This window comes from Phytophthora parasitica (assembly GCF_000247585.1).
Source record: "Phytophthora parasitica INRA-310 unplaced genomic scaffold supercont2.33, whole genome shotgun sequence".
Classification (NCBI taxonomy): domain Eukaryota; phylum Oomycota; class Peronosporomycetes; order Peronosporales; family Peronosporaceae; genus Phytophthora; species Phytophthora nicotianae.
The window spans coordinates 418,002-437,284 of NW_008649019.1; the positions used below are offsets into that span (position 1 = coordinate 418,002).

Here is a 19,283-nt window from a genome sequence, read left to right on the forward strand (position 1 = left end):
CTGGGGGTTGTTTTAAGTTTTCTAAAAATCGAGAGCGATCAAGCATCCTAAAGTTTTACAGAGCGTTTAGAGCCTTTCGTTGCGCTGGGAGGCTATTCCGGTGGTGCATGTGCGGGTCTATGCAGCATGTCGTGTTGAAGCGGACATGGCGAAACAGTACCGCCGGGACATTGGTGCTTGGGCTGCGGCCGCAAAGTCACGGACTAAAGGTCTACTGGTGGTTGTGGCAACATTTGAGATCGTGATTTGACGTGCACGTTACTAAAAGAAATAAATGGATGTAAAGATATAATTGAGACGACTCGCTGAGACCTACGCTCCGGTGGAGAGGAGGACCTGGCTTCTGGAGCTGAGGAGATTCTCATTCATGTCCTTGGTCGTGACGGGGGAGCCTAGGGTCTTGTTCTCGATTTTGGGCAGCACGATTCTGAAGAAGTAGACGCTGCCGGCGAAGAACACCAGTCCCGTCACCACGATCGACGCCAGGAAAATGGTGTCGGCCACGCTCGTGTACAGGATGGCGAAGATAGAAACGCCGCACAGTGCCAGTCCGACAAAGGCGCCAGCGAGTCCAAAGGGGCTCTTGTACGGCCGGGGTCGGTTTGGTTGCCGGTATCGCAGGAACACGAATGACAGCAGCTGAAAAATGTAAGAGATCAGCGCGCCCAGCAGCGTCAAGTTGATAAGAACAGAGCCGAGATCGTCATCGCCTATGGCGTAGTGCAAGATAACAGCGATCAGAACGCAGCTAATGGTGCCGAAGAGTAGTGCACCCACCGCCGTGCCGCGGCGCGGGTGCTCGTATGCGAGGAATTTAGGGTAGTAGCCGTCTCGAGCGATGGCAAACAGCAGCTGGCCCATGAAGAAGACGTACGAGTTGGGACTGGAGCACAGTGCAATGACCGTCATCCACTTGAAGAACGTCGTGGTCGCACCAGTGCCGTAAATCGTCTGGAAGCTCGTGACGAGCGGCGCTGACACGTCAGCCATAGCAGCAGCACCGGGTGCAATCAGCGAGCTGAACACGGCTGTGCCGAACGATAGCACCATTAGAGTCGAGATGCACATGAACAGGCCGCGAGGGATATTCTTTTCGGGCTCGATGGTCTCTTCACTGGCAAGCGGGAGCTCTTCAACACCAAGGTAGAACCACATGGCGAACGGTATCGCCTCGATGGCACTACTCAGATCTGTGTACTTCCAGTTTTGCTCGACCACCCACTGGTTATAGTCCAGGTGCGGAATGGCGGAGAAGAACATGATGAGCAGCAATAGCACGCAGAGCGTCGTCGAGCACGCCTGCATCCGGAACGAAGCTTGCACGCCGTAGATATTGAGACCACCGAAAAGAATGCCGAACGCGATAAAGAACACCGGAGCAAACTTCTGGTCGACGTTGAAGAGCGTCTGAAGATACGAGTAGATGGTGTAGAAGGTCGATGAGTTGACGGCGATCACCTTGAGAGTCTCCGCCAGTCCACTGAAGAACGCCGCACGGGGTCCAATGGAATGTAGCGCGAAGATGTACGGACCTCCACCGGCGGGGATCGTCGCCGACAGTTCGGCGAGCGAGAAGGACAGCGTTACGTACAGCACCGTCATCATGGACATCACGATGAGCATTCCGTTAAAGCCGGCTACGAGTGAGGACTGCCAGCCATAGTATTCACCGCTGATCACAGCACCGATCCCAAGCGCCCACAACTGCAGCGCCTTGGCGTGTCGTTGAGGTGGCTCCACCTTGCACTCTTGAATATCGAGTGACGCACCGCTGATTCGGCTGAGGCGGGTCATCTTGAAGTGGCAGTAGATTCGGGTCACGGCGAGGCCAATTGAGAAGTGTCATGAGCTTTGCCGGGCGAGGGAGGCGAGCCCGGAAAGTCGGCGCTGCTTGAGCATTCTTGTCCCTCAGCACCATCACCTCAAGCGGAGACCTTCCTCATGGGCCTGTTATTGGCCGAGGGTAACGCGTAGCTGAACGCGTCACGTGCCAGCTGGTGCACTTCAATACGTATCGGATGCTTCTTTTCTGATCGCTGTAACACCGGAGACGATCGGCGGCACTAGCAACCTCGTGCAACGCCTGACTCAAATCGAGTCATTGCGGCCGGTTGCCACTCGACAGCATTCTTGAGTCGTTAAATATAAGCCGGCAGCTTCGCGGAAGCATCATTGGTGGGGTCGGTCATGGCTGCATCCCGCAGCTACATGGAATACGCCTTCATTGATCTGTGATTAATTTTATCACTCGAAATGTTTTATCACTCGAAATGCAGGGCTTGCTTGAAGTTGTCACTCCTGAAACCTCGATCGACTAGCAAGAAACCGGACAGAGTCGATGGCCCAGCATTCAGAAGGGCTTCCTGGTTCACTTGGTCAGCACAAACTACCGATTTTGGTCAGCGGTCCTCCTCAATCCAGTAGCGGTGGTTTTCAGCTCTCATGTATGAGTTTCTGAGCGTGTTAAACAGCGGACATGGGTGACTTGGGAGCGTACGGCGAAAGCTATCCGGTCTCAATTGAAGATAGAGGATTGAACGCATCGCCAGGAGGCTGTCACGAACGACGAGATTTCAACATGCACGACCTCCACAAGTCTTAATAGAAGAAACCATACCGCAGTAATGACGAATGCCCCCGAAAAGACCGAACGACGGGCACCATGCTCTTTATTTGTGGCCCGCCTCCCGCGTCCACCGCTGCGTGGAATATCCCTAATGTTGTATGCGAACGCAATTAGTTCAGTTGACCGGGTCGTCACCGCTGCGATCACCTGGTTCAGCCACCGGCCTCGCTATGATGATCATGTTACGCTGAGGGGCTGCACATCCCGCGGTGTCAAACCATTTTCGAGCGTATCATAAGCCTGTCGATCGAAGTTTGCAGTGCTGCCGATCATAAACATTTAGATGAGTATCACTCTTCAACTTTCCGATAGACGTCTTGACGTTTGTCCTACCAGCAAGATCAGCGCTTATGAAGGTCCGTGGGTTCGGAGCTACTGTAATTTCAGCAACGTAAAGGCATTCCGTTGTAGCTCCTGGTATCGGCGGCGCTGTAGTGTCAGGTGACCCGCTAGTGTTGCCTTGACAATCTTTTGAGTAGTTTTCCAATCACCCTATCGATACATGTACTAGTGCCTAGTGCCATCGTCCGACAGTCTCCACGAAACGGCAGAAACTTTGACCAGTCAAAGCGTTCATGTACCCGATGTTGCAGCGAATGGGTATGAACGACATTAAGGCATTAGTGCTAGTGACTCGATGCACGTGGGGCAACTTGCGGCCAATGATGTTGAACTTGAACACCATCTGGATGCCGCCTGTACCGCCGAGAGGCATCTGAATTTCGCCGCCTTTTATGCGATGCAGGTTTGGCGATGAAAATGCGTAACATCATCTGTGTTCATGGCGCTTATGGGGCCCAGCTGGAGAGAACTCCACCACATCTACTGCTGCCGCACGGAAGGCGGCTCGGATAGAAGGATAGGGACAATCGCGATCGAGTCTCTCACTTTCGGATTTGCCACCACCCGCACTCCTCATTCCAGAATCACGTCGCCATAATGGCTCCCAGTGCCCACGCACCCTGCAAGGATATTAAGCACCCACTAGATCCCGTGACTGCCGATGAGGTCCGTACCGTGAAGCAAGTTCTCGCGGACGCCGGGTACTCAAGTCCAGAGCTGCGCTACGCGTATGTGATGCTATTTGAGCCCGATCATTCCACGCTGGACAAGTTTGAGGCTGGCCAACTGACAGAGATCCCTCGTGAGATCGGCATGCTGGTGCTCGACCAAGCCACGAACGTCACGCGTGACTTCGTGGTGGACGTTGTGGCTCGTCGTATTGTCAAAGAGGTAGAGCTGGACCCCAAGATCGATGGACAGATCCCGATCTTGGATCAAGACTACTGGGACGGCGACTCAATCTGCAAAGCTGACCCAGACTACGTCGCCGCGCTGGCCAAGCGGGGCATTACCGACCTCGACATGGTGCGCGGAGAGCAGTTCTCGGCCGGTGTCTTCGGCTACGAGGGTGAGGAGGGCAACCGCATGATCCGTGTGTTGAGCTTCCTAAAAGTTGAAAATACACATGCCATGTATGGCCACCCGATCGATGGCCTCGTGGCACACGTCGATCTAACGAACCGGAAGGTGTTGAAGCTGGTCGATACGGGCTACACTCACATCCCCATGGAGTCGGGCGACTACCTGGATCCCAAGGTCACGGGACCCATGCGTACAGACATGAAGCCGTTGCACATCAAACAACCCGAAGGCGCCAGTTTCACCGTCAAGGACAACATCGTGTCATGGCAGAACTGGGAGATCCGCGTCGGCTTCAATGGACGTGAGGGACTTACGCTGCACGATATTTCTTTCAATGACCGTGGTCGAAAGCGTAAGATTCTTAACCGCGCGTCGGTGTCTGAGATGGTTGTGCCCTATGGTGAGCCTTCGCCCACGCACGACTGGCAGAACTACTTCGATGCCGGTGAATACCAGTTCGGTCGTCTCGCAAACTCTCTCGTTCTGGGCTGCGACTGCCTCGGCAAGATCCAGTACCTGGACGCGACGGTCGTGGATGATTTCTGTGAGCCGTTCGTAATTAAGAACGCTATCTGCATGCATGAAGAGGATTTCGGTACGCTGTGGAAGCACACGGACGTGCTGGCCTCACCGCCCACCGGCACGGTGCGTCGCCAGCGTCGATTTGTGGTGTCTTTCTTCGTGACAGTCGGTAACTACGACTACGGATTCTACTGGTACTTCTACCTTGACGGCAGGATCGAGCTGGAGTGCAAGGCCACGGGTATTGTGTTCACATCCGGACGCCCGGAGGGTGAGTACGAATATGCGACTGAGATGGCCCCTCGTCTCGGTGCTCCGTGCCATCAGCACCTGTTCTCAGCACGTCTGGATGTAGCCATCGATGGCAATAAATGCCACGTCGACGAACTGGAGGCTAAGCGTCTGCCGATCAGTCCCGAGAATCCACGCGGCAATGCGTTCATTCGCACTGCGACCCGACTCAAAAACGAGAGCGATGCTCAGCGTGTAGCTGCAATGGACAAGGGTCGGGTGTGGCGTATCGCCTCGAGCGAGGCCAAGAACCGACTCGGTCGATCCACGGGCTACGCGCTGTTCCCGGAAGGCCAACCGGTGCTCCTGGCTGCTGACGGATCATCGATCTGGAAGCGTGCGAACTTCTCGACCAAACACTTGTGGGTCACTAAGTATGCGCGCGATGAGCTGTGGGCTGCGGGCTACACACCCAACCAGCACCCGGGCTTTGCCGGTCTACCTAGCTACGTAAAGGACAACCGCCCAGTGGATGGCGAAGACATTGTCGTGTGGCACACCTTCGGTCTCACGCACTTCCCGCGCGTTGAGGACTGGCCCATGATGCCCGTGGACTACGCGGGTTTCAAGATGATCCCGGAGGGTTTCTTCGACCGCAACCCGACGCTAGATGTGCCTGAGGACCCGAACGGCAAGGGCAGCTCCGATCTGCACGGATGCTGCCATGCAACCAAAGAACCTGTATCAGAGCCGTAAGTACTAACGTTAGTGAAGAGGAAAATATACTGAGTCGAGCCAAAAGCCAATTGAAATTGAAAGAAAAATGTCAATGCATTCGAAAACTTGAAAAACACTAGCACTACTCGTTGACAACAAATTGTTGCCTTTCAGTGGAAGTTGAAGCGGTCAATCCGACAATCATTCCTCGTTGCAATTTTCGGGTTAAGTTGCAATTTGCCGTCTCTGTCTGATGCAAATCTGATTCGATGGACGAGAATGCGGAGAATGCACCAGGTGTTACCCTTCCGTCGACCTCCGAGGTCGCCACGGGCTCTCACGACGCGAGCTTGGATCCGCTAGCTGATGACGATACCCTGGACGACTCTGTCGCTCCTTCCGCTACCTCTGAGATCGCATCTGTTCCCCAACAGCAGCCAAATTGCGACGCAACCGAAGCACCAGATGTTGCCTCCTTGTTATTAGCTGCCGCCACTAGCGCGCCAGATCTACGTCGGTCCTCGTCATCAGGCGGCGTTGCCGCTCCGCGTGGCGTAGGCTTCAGCCTGGGCGCGGGTCTCGGCCGGCGTATTAGAAGTCGCAGCGGCGGAGACGACGGCGACCACGGGTCTTCGGAGCTCGTTCAGCAACTCCAGAGACTCTGCAGACGACAGAGACAGCGCTCCGAAGAGCGCTCCTTCGTGCGAGATGTGGAGCGCGTACTGACCTTGTTGAGAGCGCAGACACCTGCATCATCAGATACAGGAGTGACGTCGGCCACGTTCCCAGGTCCAGGGCTCTCACTGGAGGCGCTGGGTAGCGTACAGGAGGAAGACGAAGCTACTGGAGAGGAGAGACGCAGCTCCTCCACGAGTAATAGTTCTACATTCAGTAGCTTCAGCTCTATGAATTCCAGTGACCGACTAAGAGAGACACTAACCCTCGCTGAGATCGACGCTCTGCTGGATTGCATTGCAGACCTGTTCGACCACCGTAATCCCAGTGTACGCGCACTGGCCTTTGAAGTGGTGCAGCTGTGTTTGCTGCGCTTTGGCGAGAGACTGACGCCAGCGTTGAGGAGGAAGATATATTTACGGCTGGAGACTCACCCTCCTGGAGATTATTTGCTGCGACAGAAAGCAATTCGAGCTCTAACGCAGGATGGACGTCACTTGGAGCCTTTTAATGTTGAACTGGGTTGGTTCTTGCTGCGGTTATTGGAACAGTCGGACGCTCAGCGCGACCTGCTAGGACTTATTCAGAGTATATTACGCCGTAGTCCTCGAGCCCTGGATCGTGACAAGGTGCTTGCTATTGTGGCGGTTATAAGTGCACGGTGTGATATCGCGTGGAGCCGCAATGATTTGGACGCGTGCCGTAGGTTTGTTGCCTTTTATCACGTGCTGGCAACACATGGCTTAGCTTACGCAGCGAGTACCCCAGCGTGCCTGCGGTCGCTGTGTTGTATTGTGAACGCTGATGGGCATGGGACGTGGTCGGTCATGAAGTTGCTACTTGATGGAAGTTCGGGTTTCCTTGTACTGCGAGGCCTACTTCAATTACTGGAACATCCGACGGGGGTTAATTCGCCCTGGGTTTTACGAGGTGCTGTGTTTTTTGTAGGAATGTCCTGCTGGGGTTCTCAGCGAGTGGCGAAATTTGACGATATTGCGTGGGCTCCCATCGTACTGGCGCTTGAGCAAGCCTTACAGTGCTGTCGGGGTGTGGTCATATTCGAGGTCATCTTATCTGTTCAACGCCTTATCAAGAAGTTTGGAGCAGCTCATCAAGCAGGGAGTGGACAAAGCGCTACCACGCCACCCAAACTATCATCGCTGTCCGGAGACCGTAGCCATGATACTACCGTAAGCGGTGCCACTACCTCCAGTTTAAGCAGTAACCGGGATAAACGCTGTCTAGTTATGGAATGGGATATTATTTTACGTATGCTCCAGACACTGAGACCATGGGTGTCCATGACTGATGAAAACGAGATTGAAGAAGCTCCTCAGCGAACAATGCAGCCGGAAAATCGGAGAGCGGAAGCGAAAATGCATCGGACAGCAGCTATCCATCCAGCAAAAAATGACCTACCCGACCAACCGCAGCATCATCTTTCAATATCAATTCAACAGACCAGAATTCCCCGTGAGCTGCTTGATACTCTGCAAGCTGTGGAAGATCTTGTGGAACAACAGCAGTTTGCTGGAGATGTGGATGAATTTCTCAATATTCTTGAGGAGTATTTACCGCATCTCAGTGAAAATTCCATGCTCTTTCTGCTGCGACAGCGTGCCGAGGCTGCCCATCCAGGCTATCATCTGGACTGGCTGTCTACCTTATCGACTACAATGCGAACACTTTTCACGTGCCTTAGTCCTGATGGTGACGCTCTCCCTGTGCCAAGCACTGTGCGGTTAGAGGCACTGGAGATGCTACGAGTCAATCTTTGGACAAGTCGCAATGTCTGCGAGGACCGCGTCATTGAAGAAGTGGTAATTCCGACACTTGGTCGAGTTTATGAAGACCCGGATGCGGAGATTCGTCGTCGTGCTCTGTCGTTTATCATTGAGGTAGCAAGACAATTGGAAAGTGTCAAGTTTGACTCGCTGCTTGATATACTGGCGAGTGCGATGACGCTTTCAAGCAACGAAGACGCTCAGCTCGTGGCAGCTTCGGGCATTGTTTCCCTTTTCTCGTCTGCGTTCGATCATTTACCACCAGCTCGCGCTGTGCGTATGTATGACCTTCTTGCCACAACAGTAGAAACCCATCGAAACCGTGATGTTCGGCATACAGCACTATCGTGCCTGCTGAACGTATGTGAGGCCCGTGCAACGGATTGGAAACTCCAGTGGAAGGAACAGCAACAAACTCGCACGTCGCGTTTCTTGTATGTGTCTCGACGAGCAGCGCGTATCAACACAGCTGGCGTGCAGGTGACAGCTTCCTGTGTACCAGTGGCTCGTGCCCTCCGTGCTCTCTTGACACTCGTGAGTGCTGAGCCTGATGCGGAGCTATTCTGTATGGCTGTGAAAGGCATCAAGACTATGCTAGAAAACCGCGCCATTCTTGAAGATGTTGATGTCAGTGAGGTCTCAGCGAAGGTTGTCGCAAGTATTGATTATCGAGCCTTTGGCCGAGCTGCAATACCTGACGAGGTCGGCAAATTACTTCACAACCAGAAAGACGATCAGGAGTCCAGCGATGATAACTCCACGATATTGATGCCTCGACATCACAAGTCCCAAGATGACGGTAGACGTGCTAATCGAGCAATTCCGCTGACAGATGCAGAGCTCGTTCGCTCGATTAGGTCCTTAAGTACGGGCGAGAGTGGCAATACGACGGTGGCGTTCAGTGCGAGAGTGCAGGCAACAGTAGCTCTGCTGGCTAAAACTCGGTTTCTTGCGATGGGAGTCGAGCTGCTACAACTTCTTGTTAGCTACGAGGCCGAGCTGCACGATAACGCACTGCAAGAGCTCACGCGATGCTTGATTGGCGCCATGAAGTTACGATTGGCTGTCGCCGAGAAGGACTTGTTCGCGGGAGGTACTTCTGGAGATGACTCGACTCTATCTGCGGCGGCATCGTCGCCGAATATGCTGTATCACCACGAAGAAACAGAAGCTCAGGTTGCATACGCTTCTGGTACACCATTTGGATTTACATCTCGTGTGTTGTCGCGGTTCCAGACGTCTGCATCTCATGGTAATTTGTTCCACGCGTTGTCTGGATCTGTGAGTAAATCCTCTTTAGGGCCAGCTCCAGTACAAACAAATACACCAGGACGTCCGACACGAAGGGATAGAGCTCGATTGCAGGACTTTCTGCGACAGCTTTTCGAAGCCGAGTTTAAACTGCTGCACACCACAACCACCGCGTTGGGTCTGTTAGCTCTGGTCTCGTCTGGTTCAGTACTTGGCCAACTTGACGAAGTCCTTCAAAGTCTGCGCGCTTGCGTTACGACAGTGGATGGAGACTTTCGACCCGATGCTTTCGTTGCTGTACTGGAATTATTGGGCATCATCGTGTCTGTATTGGCTGGCGAACCAGAAGAAAGCGTGCTGCGTGCACATAAGGCGATGGTGGAGGCGCTGCTGCTTGGATTCGAATATGCCAAGTCAAAGCAGTTGTCCTACCTTTCGTTCCGTCTTCTCTGCCAAGTTATTCACCAAAGTGATCGCAAGAATAGGATCGGACTTGCGACACTGGCATTGCCAACACTGCAGCAGTGTGCACGTCGCGCGAATAGCCTTCTTGCAGAGGCTGCAGTCGACTTTTTGATGTGCTACGCGTATTCCCAATCAGCGGTAGTTCCTTCGGCCCTTGTCGGTCGACGGCAGCAACAACACCACGACGAGATGTCAAGTACGGACAGTGATTCGTCCCAAGCGAAGTCAAGGTCTTGGGTTTACAAACGGTCATTATTGACAATTACGACAACCTCGAAGGGGGATACATCACTTGTAATTCGCAGAGCTAACTGCACCAGCCGTTGGGAGCTTGATGCATGCCACGATCTCTCGTTAAATCCAGCAGCCTCATCCCTACTATTTCCACGCTCTCGTCTGGATAAGTATTGTGAGGCCGATAGTACTCGCACAAATTCCAACCGTCGAGATCTACAGTCAATGGAGATCGGAACTACAGGCTCTAACACAGCAAACCGCACCGCTCTCCCAGCTGAGCTCAGACCAACTCATTTAAGTTTGTCTGGGTCAATGTCAGAAGCCAACATCAACGCTCGTGGTATGAAAAACAATATTGATGCTGCCGTGGACGAAAGTCAGAACGATACACAGATAAATTCATCTCGGCAAGCCACAGTAAACACGTTTCAACACGCGTCGGTAGCGGCAGCACTGCCGCCTCTACCTGCGTACGATGGCATTGGCGGGTCACCATCGTACTATTGTGACAACACACCAGGTGAGAACGCAGACATTGTACATATATATGTTTGTCAGACTAACATTATGTATTGATGGCATGTTACTGTTTGCAGTGCGTCGTCAACCACCAGGAAGTCTCGGTCACTCAACCTCGAGGAGGCATTCCAGACAAGCAGAAGGAGATGATGGACGTGAAGGTTCGCCAGGGATTCGCGCGATTCGGGAAGACGCTGAAGAGAATGATGACGTAGGAGCTCGTCACGGACTTGTGGAGAATGAAGACGAAGAGAGTGGGAACGAGATGGCTGAATTCTTCTTGAACGGCAGCACAGAAGAAGCATTGAGTACCCCAGTACAAGCACCCAGGGTGCTTCACTTTTCGAGCAATAATGATTCTACATCGGCTGCATCAAGGGAAATGGATGGACTGTCGGTGTTGTCCAATGGAGACCAACATGATCCCAACTATTTGATGATGCAGCTCTTCGATATCACCGTGGAAAACCGGCCAAAACTACTAAGTGATGGACCATCTTTAAAGCTGGCGCTCAGTGTTCTGGATCGTACTCCGGAATATGAAACGCACAAAATTGGATTGCTGTACGTTCGAGACGAGAAGCGATCTTCCGAGTCTGCTATCTTAGGAAACACAGGAGGATCGCTTCGCTACCTGCGGTTCCTACGTGGTCTCGGTACCTTCACGAAATTGGAGGGACTTCCGGGATATTCAGGTGGACTGGACACAACAGGCAACAGCGATGGAAAATTCGGCCTCATCTATAAGGATGCATGTTCACAGGTTCGATTTCCTTTCGGGTATCGCTGTTTGTTTTAAAAAAAAACTAACTTTTGTTCTTGACACTCTTGCAGATTATGTTCCATGTAGCGACGATGATGGTTCCCGATAGTAAACCTTCCATTGAATCTGCTGTGGACAACTTGTCGTCAATGAAGAAGAAGCGCCATATCGGTAACGATTTCGTTCACGTTGTGTTCAAGGTACGAACAGCCAACTACAATGAATTGTTAACATAGGGATCGCATCTTATTAGTGGATGTTTTTGTTGTGATACAGGAATGCGACGAAGACTACGACCTGCAAACACTGTCTGGACAGTTTAATGACGTGCACATCGTCATTCAACCTTTGAACGACCATGAATACCGCACAGAAGTGCATGTGAAGGCAGGGATCCCACCGTTTGGTCCGCTGTACGGCAGACAGATTGTCTCGAGTTCCATTATATCGGAAACCGTGCGACTCACATGTCTGAACGCCAATCTGGCATGCCAAGTATTCCACCAGGACCTTGTCGGGTTCGCACTGAATTGTGAAGAACGGCTGAAGCAAATTAAGCAGTTAGGTCTTCGACTTGCCACCACAGATGAATGGAAGATCGACTAGCAAAGTGGGGTACCGTGCAAGTCAAGATTTATAAAGTGAAAGGAATGGTGATGTGGAGTATTTTATGGTTAACGATGGACCTGTGGGTATCTGTAGGCGCCAATGAAATGGAGGCCGCTTCATGAATGCATTGCTTAACAATGTAATTGCTGTAAGGGAGTTCGTTAGATGAAAAAATCTATTCCTGTATAGGCTGGAGTTTTAGTGTGGACTGGCGAACGTACAAAGTACAAGTCAACGTCTTTGTGTCCACATCGCCCAGCTCACATCTTGCGACTACTCTGAGAGGGAAAACGACAGGCATGCTATCCAGACGGCGTGGAGTCGATAAAATGCTTTACAAGCTGAGTAGGAAGGTCGCCGGTGCGTGGGAGTCACTACAGGTGGAATTTCAGGGTCAGTACTCCGTCGACCGCTTAATTGCTCTACGCGACTACAGTGGCGCGGTTGGCCTTGGCGAAATCTCGCTTATCCTCTTGCTGACGCCACTGCCATGCCTCACCATGGTAATCCTGGGTGATACCGTGCCGTTAAACGCACCCGAGGCAGGAGCGAACTCCAACGTCGTGTTTTGGCTTCGCAGTATTCTAGTCCTAGGGAGCTTTACACTCTCCTTTGCGATACAGTTTAAGGAAATACTGGCGAGACTTCCGATGTCATGGCGACGCCTCTATTTCATGTCAGCGGTTGTAACCGGCGGTGGGTTGGCTTACAGCTATTTGCTGTGCTTGATGATTGGGTTTCCTTTGCCATTTGCGATGCCAATGACCGCTCCAGTCTGGTCGACACTGTTCCTGTCAGCATTTGCAATGAGTTGGTGGAAGCACGTTCGAGGCAACAAAGAGGTACAAGCTTATATCATTGAATGGCTAATGGTGTTCTCTATCCAGACGTCATTGATTGGGATCTATCCATTTTTCAATTACGGATTCTTGAGTCTCCAATCTTGGCCCAAGTCTCAAGCTGCATTCTCATTGCTCCTTCAGGTGATTAAGGTTGCCGCGAAAAATGCTATCAGCCGCTGTATGCGAGCACAAAGTGATATGAAGCCGGAAGTCATCATCTTCAATGTGGAAGTCTTCAATGCGTTGTTTGTCTCTTTTTGCATGCAGAATGCGTCATCCCAGCTGACCATGGCTGCAATCATGACTGTCGACTTCCTTCACATGGGTGTTTCAGTGTGGGAGATAAACCTAATGGTTCGTGAAGTAAGGGAAATGGGACATCTATTGGGTTCACGAAGCTCTGAAGCGGCTCAAAATCATCAGCCAACGTCCAAAAACTCTTTGAAAAACTATTCTATGCTACACCGAGCAAGTGACATTGCTATACGACACAATACTTCCTGTCGTCGCGTTGCTGAAATTACTAGGCAACAGCACACCTTAGTTCTACAGTCACTACTGTGCTGCATCTCGCGTTCGAATCAAATTGGCCCAGCCAAGAACTCAAACACGATTAAAGTAGCCCAAGTCTCAACTACTCCAATTATTCCAAATGCAGGTGTTCCTGCAGCTCTTCCCATGCACCCGCCACCAAAGCGTCCTCTAATTGTTGAAATATCTGATCAAAGTGTGGAGGCTTTGGAGCAAATGTACGGGAAAAAAGTCGCCAAGTTATTATACGTGACAGAGTGCACAATCCTTGTCGAGTACACCGAGGTCATCGTTCCGATCGTGTATTGTGAGTTTGCACATTTTGCCGAACTTGACGTCGACTCTGTGCTTACGAACCCACCCTTGTATACTTTGTACAGCAATCTACTTGGTGGCAATGTCGTATCTTCCGAACCGGATTTACTATCCAGAACTTAAGGACATGGATTCTGATCGACTACATCAGACGCTGATCAACGTGCTCCTGTATTCCTTGCTAGAGCTTATCTCTCTTGTCGTGCTGGACGTAGTACTTCGTCGTCTTGTGCACTTCTCCCCGGTTTCTCAATTGGCATTTGTACTTAAAACGCAGTGGAGAATGGTACAAGCAAAGCTGGTTTTATGGGTGATTTATGTAGTGCAGTCCTCCCTAGTTCATTTTGGTGCGTGGGTGAACATCCTTTTGATCAAGTGTGCTGTCTGCTAATAAATTATTACTGTATCCTTTTTAATTTAAAGGAGCGGACTACAGCTTCAAGTTCGCATGGTTACGAGACCCGCCGACTATTTGATAAACTTGATGCGCTCTAAGAAAAATAAAACTCACACTTTTATTTTACTTACTGAAAATACAGCAATACATGCACAATTTAGGCGTATATCTAAACGAAAGGTCGCCCAGCTAATACTTAATTTAATTGATTCACAATTATTGCGTCCATCCAGCACTCGACATGCCACGCCATTACGACGATCACCGTCTGATGTCTTCCACTCGTGTCTTCAGCTTATGGCTGTTCTTCCTCTTGCTGTTCATTGTCTCCTGTATGTCGTTGGAAGTCCTACTCGAGGTGCAGCTTCCTTTGGAGCCTCCACCAGAGCACAGACAGTTCCTATTGCTCTCGGGACAGGAGCCTGTGGACACGTTGGAAGCTTTTCGAGTGCGTCACGGCCAGACGCTTAAGTGGAGATACAACATGCTGGTGCAGATCTGCCAGCGACCTCGAGTAGTTTGCCGTCGTGAAGTCCCGATGGTTTACTCGATGCAGATCCAAGCACCAGGAGGTGGAATCTTAGGAGAACTGGAGATACTGGAAGCTGTCGAGCCGGCGGACGCAGTTCTTGGCTTTGCATTGCAACATAGTATCGGACGAGAGGGTAGAGCGACGATATTGAATGCAGTGTGTGCAGTGCCTCATGTGACGTGCACAAGGTACAGAGCTTTGATGCACTCGAAGACTGTCGCTGGAGACGGTGGAACCCAGATCGGCAAGCTTGATATTTACGACGATGTGGAGCCGATAGATCAGATCTACAAGTTCGTAAAAGACCACAAGTTGCCGATGCCTGCGATGGAGCAACTACTTAGGGTGACCTGCTCAGCTATTGGCGACTCTCAATGCTTAAGAGAACTTCCCATAGTGTACTCACAGCGTATTGTCGTGAAAGATGACGAGACTGGTGCACCTCGTCAACTTGGTAACTTACAAATTCCGTTAGGCCAAGAACCAGCAGATCTCGTATACGATTTTGGATTGCATTATGGACTGGCAAAACCATTCCGACAGAATCTGGTGAGAAAGGTTTGTGAAGACAAGTACGTGACTTGTAAGCGTCTCAAGCCGATTGTCTTCGCTTCTCCTGTTAATGTGGAGAACGGTACAACCGTGGGTGTGTTATCAATTCGAGAGGATGAAGAACTAGTGGATGCTGTGCACAGATTTTCAAGACAGACCAACATCACTCGAGACTTGCAAATTTCGTTGTTTCAAGCACTTTGTGGGAGTCGTGATGGAATTTTGTGCACTCGAGGTCAAGCTCTTCTTCGATCTACGCCAGTGAGTGATGGTAGTGGGCAGATTCTAGGCTACGTCAATATATACGAAGGGCAAGAGCCTGCTGACGTAGTTTATCAGTTTGCTGAGCAACACAATCTAGCACCCGGCGACCATGATGTGTTGCTGGATAGCTTTTGCAATCCACCAAAGCCAACACCTGGCCAGGATGAAGACGACGAAGACGAAAACGAGACGCTTACGTGTTCACGTTACGCTCCAGTAGTGTTTAGAGCACCCGTAGCAGCTCAGAATGGCTCACAACTTGGGATTTTAGAGGTGCTTGCTAACGAAGAGCCAGCAGATGCGGTTGCCAGGTTCGGGAACAAACACGATTTGGGCCCGGAAGAGAAGAAGAGCATTGTTAATGGTGTATGTAAGGCAAGTGGACTCGAATGTACTCGAGAAGTTGGGGTTTTGTACGAAGCTATCTACACGCTTCCCGATGGCCGTCGTGAGCGATTACCGTTCTACGATGGTCAAGATTCCACTGATGTAATCTACGAGTACGGTCTGATGCGTAATTTGACGCTACGCCAACGACAAAAGTTCCTCATCGAAGTGTGCAATGAACCGCGCAAGCGTCCAAATTGCACACGTGCTGAGCCGATGCTGATCAATATCCCAGTGTGGGAGTCTGCTAGCACAAAGCTCGGCGATGTACAAATCTTGGAAGGCCAAGAACCGGTTGACGTCGTGTACGCCTTTATGGAAAAGCACGATTTATTCCAGACAGCCCCTTTAAATACGACACTGATCGAGATTGTATGCAATAGTACTCGAGTCGAGTGCAACCGCACGCAGCCAAGGCGTACCTTGTTTTCCGTTCAGGCTACATATGCTGGTTTATCTCACACACTGGAATACGTACGTCCCGAATCCGACTGGATCTGCGAGACAGAGCCCCACGGTGGTCAGCGCTGTGTACATTATGTGGAAGTTCTAGCAAAGAAATTTTGTGAGCGGCACATGTACGAATGGGATGCGTGTGGGTCCCGTATACTAGAGGCATTGCGCCAGCAACTTGAATTCTACGAAATTCGCATGTGGAAAGCCAAAGATATGTATGCAAAATTGGGACTGGTGAAGACTGCAAGTCGCGAACAGATCGACGCGGCCTACAACACATTGGTGAAGCGCTTCAATAATGAGACCGAACCGTACAAATATGAAAAGCTCAAGGAGGCTTATCGCGTGCTGAGCGACCCGGAGGAAAAGTATTATTACGACTTGCCATGCGTCAAACTATTCGGATGCTTATGTGGCAAGCGCCAAAAGGACGGTGGAATCACTTTCACCCCAGACTGAGAACTGCTTAACAGTTTAATAGGGTGTTTCGGAAACACTGTTTCCTGTTAATTTATTTGCTTAATTTTTTTGAATGGTTTTTGTAATCGAAGCTCTCAGGATTCGGATCGTCTTGAAACGGTCGAATCAAAACCAGCAAATATCTTACGACGGAATTTCATTTTGCGAACTGCGGATGATGAACGATGCGGGTGTATCAATGCAGGACGAGCAGCTCCATGCAGCACAGGAGCTGTCGACATCGAAGCTGCTGATCGGTGTATCTAGCGTAGTATCGCTGCTAGGAGCGCTGATGATGATCGCGCACTATCTGGCGTTTCAAGAGTCGCGAAGATGTGGACGACGGCTACTCTTCTGCTTGCATTTAGCAGATGCAGGTGGTGCATGTGCGTGGCTTCTGGTATTTCTCGTGCCAATTCCCGAGCAAGTTGAAGACCCGACAAGTTTTCAGTCACCGAGAATATGCATTGTTCAGGTCTGTACCATAGGAAGTTGCACTCTTGCTACCAGGTTGCTAATAGTTTTCTTTTTGCTCTGCAGGGTTATTCTCTGGTGTTCTTTCAGCTCGTGTCTTGCTTCTGGACTGGGTGTTTTGCCTTCCACCTCTTCCAACTGTTGGCACGACAGTGCAAAGCGCCAGAATTATACGAGGATCGATATCACCTCGTTGCGTGGGGGATACCTGTTGCCGTAAGATGCTTGAGCTGAGGTTTTGGTAGATTGGGTGGTTTGTTAAAACTTATGATCCATGCTGGACAGACTGTGGCTCATCTGTATACGCAGTCTTGGGCCGGGACAGACCTGATAGGCGAAAGTGGACGACCTTGGTGCTGGATACGCTCGTGGAGTGACGATCAGTGGAGCGAACAAGCCTTCTACGTCCAACTCGCTATTTTCTACGTTCCAGTGGTGCTTACCTTCTTGCACAACATCGTGACATACGTGATGCTGCTATACTTAATGGTGAGTGCTGTTGGTATCACGCATCAGTATGTGTTTTTGACTCGCTGACGATTCTGTTGTGTAGACCGACAGCTTGTCGACAAGTATGGAGACTCGGATCCACTATCGACTTCTGCTCTATAGCTGGGCCTTCTTCCTCCCAAACGTGTGGGTTGTCTTTGCGTTCGCCTACCAAGCAGTGGTCTCCAATCATACACTTGACGCTCCGCTCCTGTATTTAATCAGCTTCTTCACTCCGTTGCAGGTATACACTGAAAAGCGTGAGATGTTGCAAAAGTCGTAATACTTACTGTTTGCTGTATTCCAGGGAGCAATGAACACTGTCGCCTACGGAATCAACCGCACGGTACGTCGTGCAACTACACAAACTATATTTTCTCATTCCATTCGATCTAATTTATCTATCGGTCGAGTCCTTCAGTTCCGCCAGCGAGTACGGAGCTGTTGTCGGAGGCGATAGATCCAAGTTTTTTTTTGCACATGTCACATAATAATAATAAAAAACAGTTGCACTAAATTCGGGATTTTTCTTTCCGAATTTAGTCCAACTGTTTTATTTTCGAACTGAGCAGCAATGGACGCGCAGTGTGGCGTGTTGGTGGCGTCGTTTCTATCTTTGCGAGAGCGTCGCGAGCTTCGAGCAGTAAGCCGTCGATGGCTGTTCACCTGCACTTGGTTGCAATTTAGTGGCAATGACAAGAGCGAAGTGCAACCGAGAAAATCTGTCTGGAACCTCCGCAGCCGTGCATTTCGACATGCGTGGACCACCTTCATGCGCGACAAGTGTCATTCATTCCTGCCTCTCCTGCTGAAAATGTTGCCTGTTGCTGCAGTAGAGGAGACCATGGAGCTCAAGAAAGGTCTTTGTTTATCTACAAACATCGGACAGCGACCTTCGTTCGAGAACGCTCATGCTCGCAGCGGGTACATCCAACAGAAAATCAATCGCTGCGGGAATTTGCCCAATTTGCTGCTGACGGAAGAACTCAGTGAGCTACGATCGGAATTGTTTCGAGTAAACCAGTCCAAGCGTTGGAACATGGCACTCTATGGAGGAGGTCCAGGGTACGACGCCATTGGTACAGTCTTCATGCGCGAGTTCTTTCGAGCATGGGATGCGTATTTCCATGCCACCGTGTATGATAATGAACCCGGCTGGAAGTGCGCGATTGACGCAGCAGGGCAAACATTGAACCAACTCGGTCAACGCAACGTCTCACTAAGTTTCCAGCACTGCGATATTACGCTTGATCTGAGTACTGTGGAGAACAAGCACGTCAGTCTGTCGCTGAGAGACACTCAGCTGCATTTGTTCTCGTTCGTTTGCGTGGAGAACTTCTGTCTGCTGCGTGACAGCGAGTACGTGTTCCTGCGCTCGCTTTTCGCGCAGTGCAGTGTCGGCAGCTACTTCATCTTCACGGACTCAACACACCGACTATGGCCTGCCATCTTCGACGTGGCCAACGCCGTCGCACTCGATAGGTTCCGCGTATGGACGCCGTTCGCCCGAAGCTGTCACTACGCACTTGTGCTCCACAAACTACCCGATCGCTCAAAACCAGCGTCCGCGTACCCATTCTACACTCAAGCGAAGCAGAAACTCGAGGATTTTCGACGTCATCAACAGAAACACCTTGAAACCATGCAGACACAACAGCAAGAACGTACGGATCAAGTTGAAGACGAGGGTCGTGCCCTAGTAGAGTTAGCAAGTGTCGAACCTAATTGAGATTATTCTACACACCACTATTACACCACGTT

At 50.9% G+C, this 19,283-nt stretch overlaps 8 protein-coding genes across 8 annotated transcripts; 6 read left to right on the forward strand and 2 right to left on the reverse strand.

Moving 5' to 3' along the window:
• Positions 1-218: 218 nt before the first annotated feature.
• PPTG_13572 (hypothetical protein) lies at positions 219-1,960 on the reverse strand. The gene has a single exon (XM_008909339.1). It carries the CDS (start codon positions 1,792-1,794, stop codon positions 313-315), a length of 1,482 nt encoding a protein of 493 aa, XP_008907587.1. The 5' UTR covers positions 1,795-1,960; the 3' UTR covers positions 219-312.
• Positions 1,961-2,261: 301 nt separating this feature from the next.
• PPTG_23242 (hypothetical protein) lies at positions 2,262-3,311 on the reverse strand (the record flags this gene model as incomplete). Its single annotated transcript, XM_008909340.1, has 3 exons — positions 2,262-2,363; positions 2,618-2,714; positions 3,208-3,311. The coding sequence occupies 3 exons, from the start codon at positions 3,309-3,311 to the stop codon at positions 2,262-2,264; spliced, it is 303 nt and encodes a 100-aa protein (XP_008907588.1).
• Positions 3,312-3,461: 150 nt separating this feature from the next.
• On the forward strand, positions 3,462-5,658 carry PPTG_13573 (hypothetical protein). The gene has a single exon (XM_008909341.1). It carries the CDS (start codon positions 3,566-3,568, stop codon positions 5,558-5,560), a length of 1,995 nt encoding a protein of 664 aa, XP_008907589.1. The 5' UTR covers positions 3,462-3,565; the 3' UTR covers positions 5,561-5,658.
• Positions 5,659-5,790: 132 nt separating this feature from the next.
• PPTG_13574 (hypothetical protein) lies at positions 5,791-11,821 on the forward strand (the record flags this gene model as incomplete). Its single annotated transcript, XM_008909342.1, has 4 exons — positions 5,791-10,453; positions 10,530-11,215; positions 11,287-11,415; positions 11,492-11,821. 4 exons carry the CDS (start codon positions 5,791-5,793, stop codon positions 11,819-11,821), a joined length of 5,808 nt encoding a protein of 1,935 aa, XP_008907590.1.
• A 1,773-nt stretch (positions 11,822-13,594) lies between these two features.
• Positions 13,595-13,988, forward strand: PPTG_23243 (hypothetical protein; the record flags this gene model as incomplete). Its single annotated transcript, XM_008909343.1, has 3 exons — positions 13,595-13,798; positions 13,841-13,859; positions 13,936-13,988. The coding sequence occupies 3 exons, from the start codon at positions 13,595-13,597 to the stop codon at positions 13,986-13,988; spliced, it is 276 nt and encodes a 91-aa protein (XP_008907591.1).
• Positions 13,989-14,122: 134 nt separating this feature from the next.
• Positions 14,123-16,619, forward strand: PPTG_23244 (hypothetical protein). The gene has a single exon (XM_008909344.1). It carries the CDS (start codon positions 14,151-14,153, stop codon positions 16,557-16,559), a length of 2,409 nt encoding a protein of 802 aa, XP_008907592.1. The 5' UTR covers positions 14,123-14,150; the 3' UTR covers positions 16,560-16,619.
• A 118-nt stretch (positions 16,620-16,737) lies between these two features.
• PPTG_13576 (hypothetical protein) lies at positions 16,738-17,982 on the forward strand (the record flags this gene model as incomplete). The annotated part of the gene is made up of 6 exons (XM_008909345.1): positions 16,738-17,034; positions 17,100-17,249; positions 17,319-17,522; positions 17,587-17,766; positions 17,830-17,868; positions 17,944-17,982. The coding sequence occupies 6 exons, from the start codon at positions 16,738-16,740 to the stop codon at positions 17,980-17,982; spliced, it is 909 nt and encodes a 302-aa protein (XP_008907593.1).
• Positions 17,983-18,085: 103 nt separating this feature from the next.
• On the forward strand, positions 18,086-19,280 carry PPTG_13577 (hypothetical protein). The gene has a single exon (XM_008909346.1). The coding sequence runs from the start codon at positions 18,097-18,099 to the stop codon at positions 19,249-19,251; it is 1,155 nt and encodes a 384-aa protein (XP_008907594.1). The 5' UTR covers positions 18,086-18,096; the 3' UTR covers positions 19,252-19,280.
• The last annotated feature ends 3 nt before the right edge of the window (positions 19,281-19,283 follow it).

Bases quoted from the DNA above. Each gene is read 5' to 3' on its own strand.
- PPTG_13577 (XM_008909346.1), top strand. From the start codon at position 18,097: ATGGACGCGCAGTGTGGCGTGTTGGTGGCGTCGTTTCTATCTTTGCGA.
- PPTG_13573 (XM_008909341.1), top strand. From the start codon at position 3,566: ATGGCTCCCAGTGCCCACGCACCCTGCAAGGATATTAAGCACCCACTA.
- PPTG_23244 (XM_008909344.1), top strand. From the start codon at position 14,151: ATGCCACGCCATTACGACGATCACCGTCTGATGTCTTCCACTCGTGTC.
- PPTG_13572 (XM_008909339.1), bottom strand. From the start codon at position 1,794: ATGACCCGCCTCAGCCGAATCAGCGGTGCGTCACTCGATATTCAAGAG.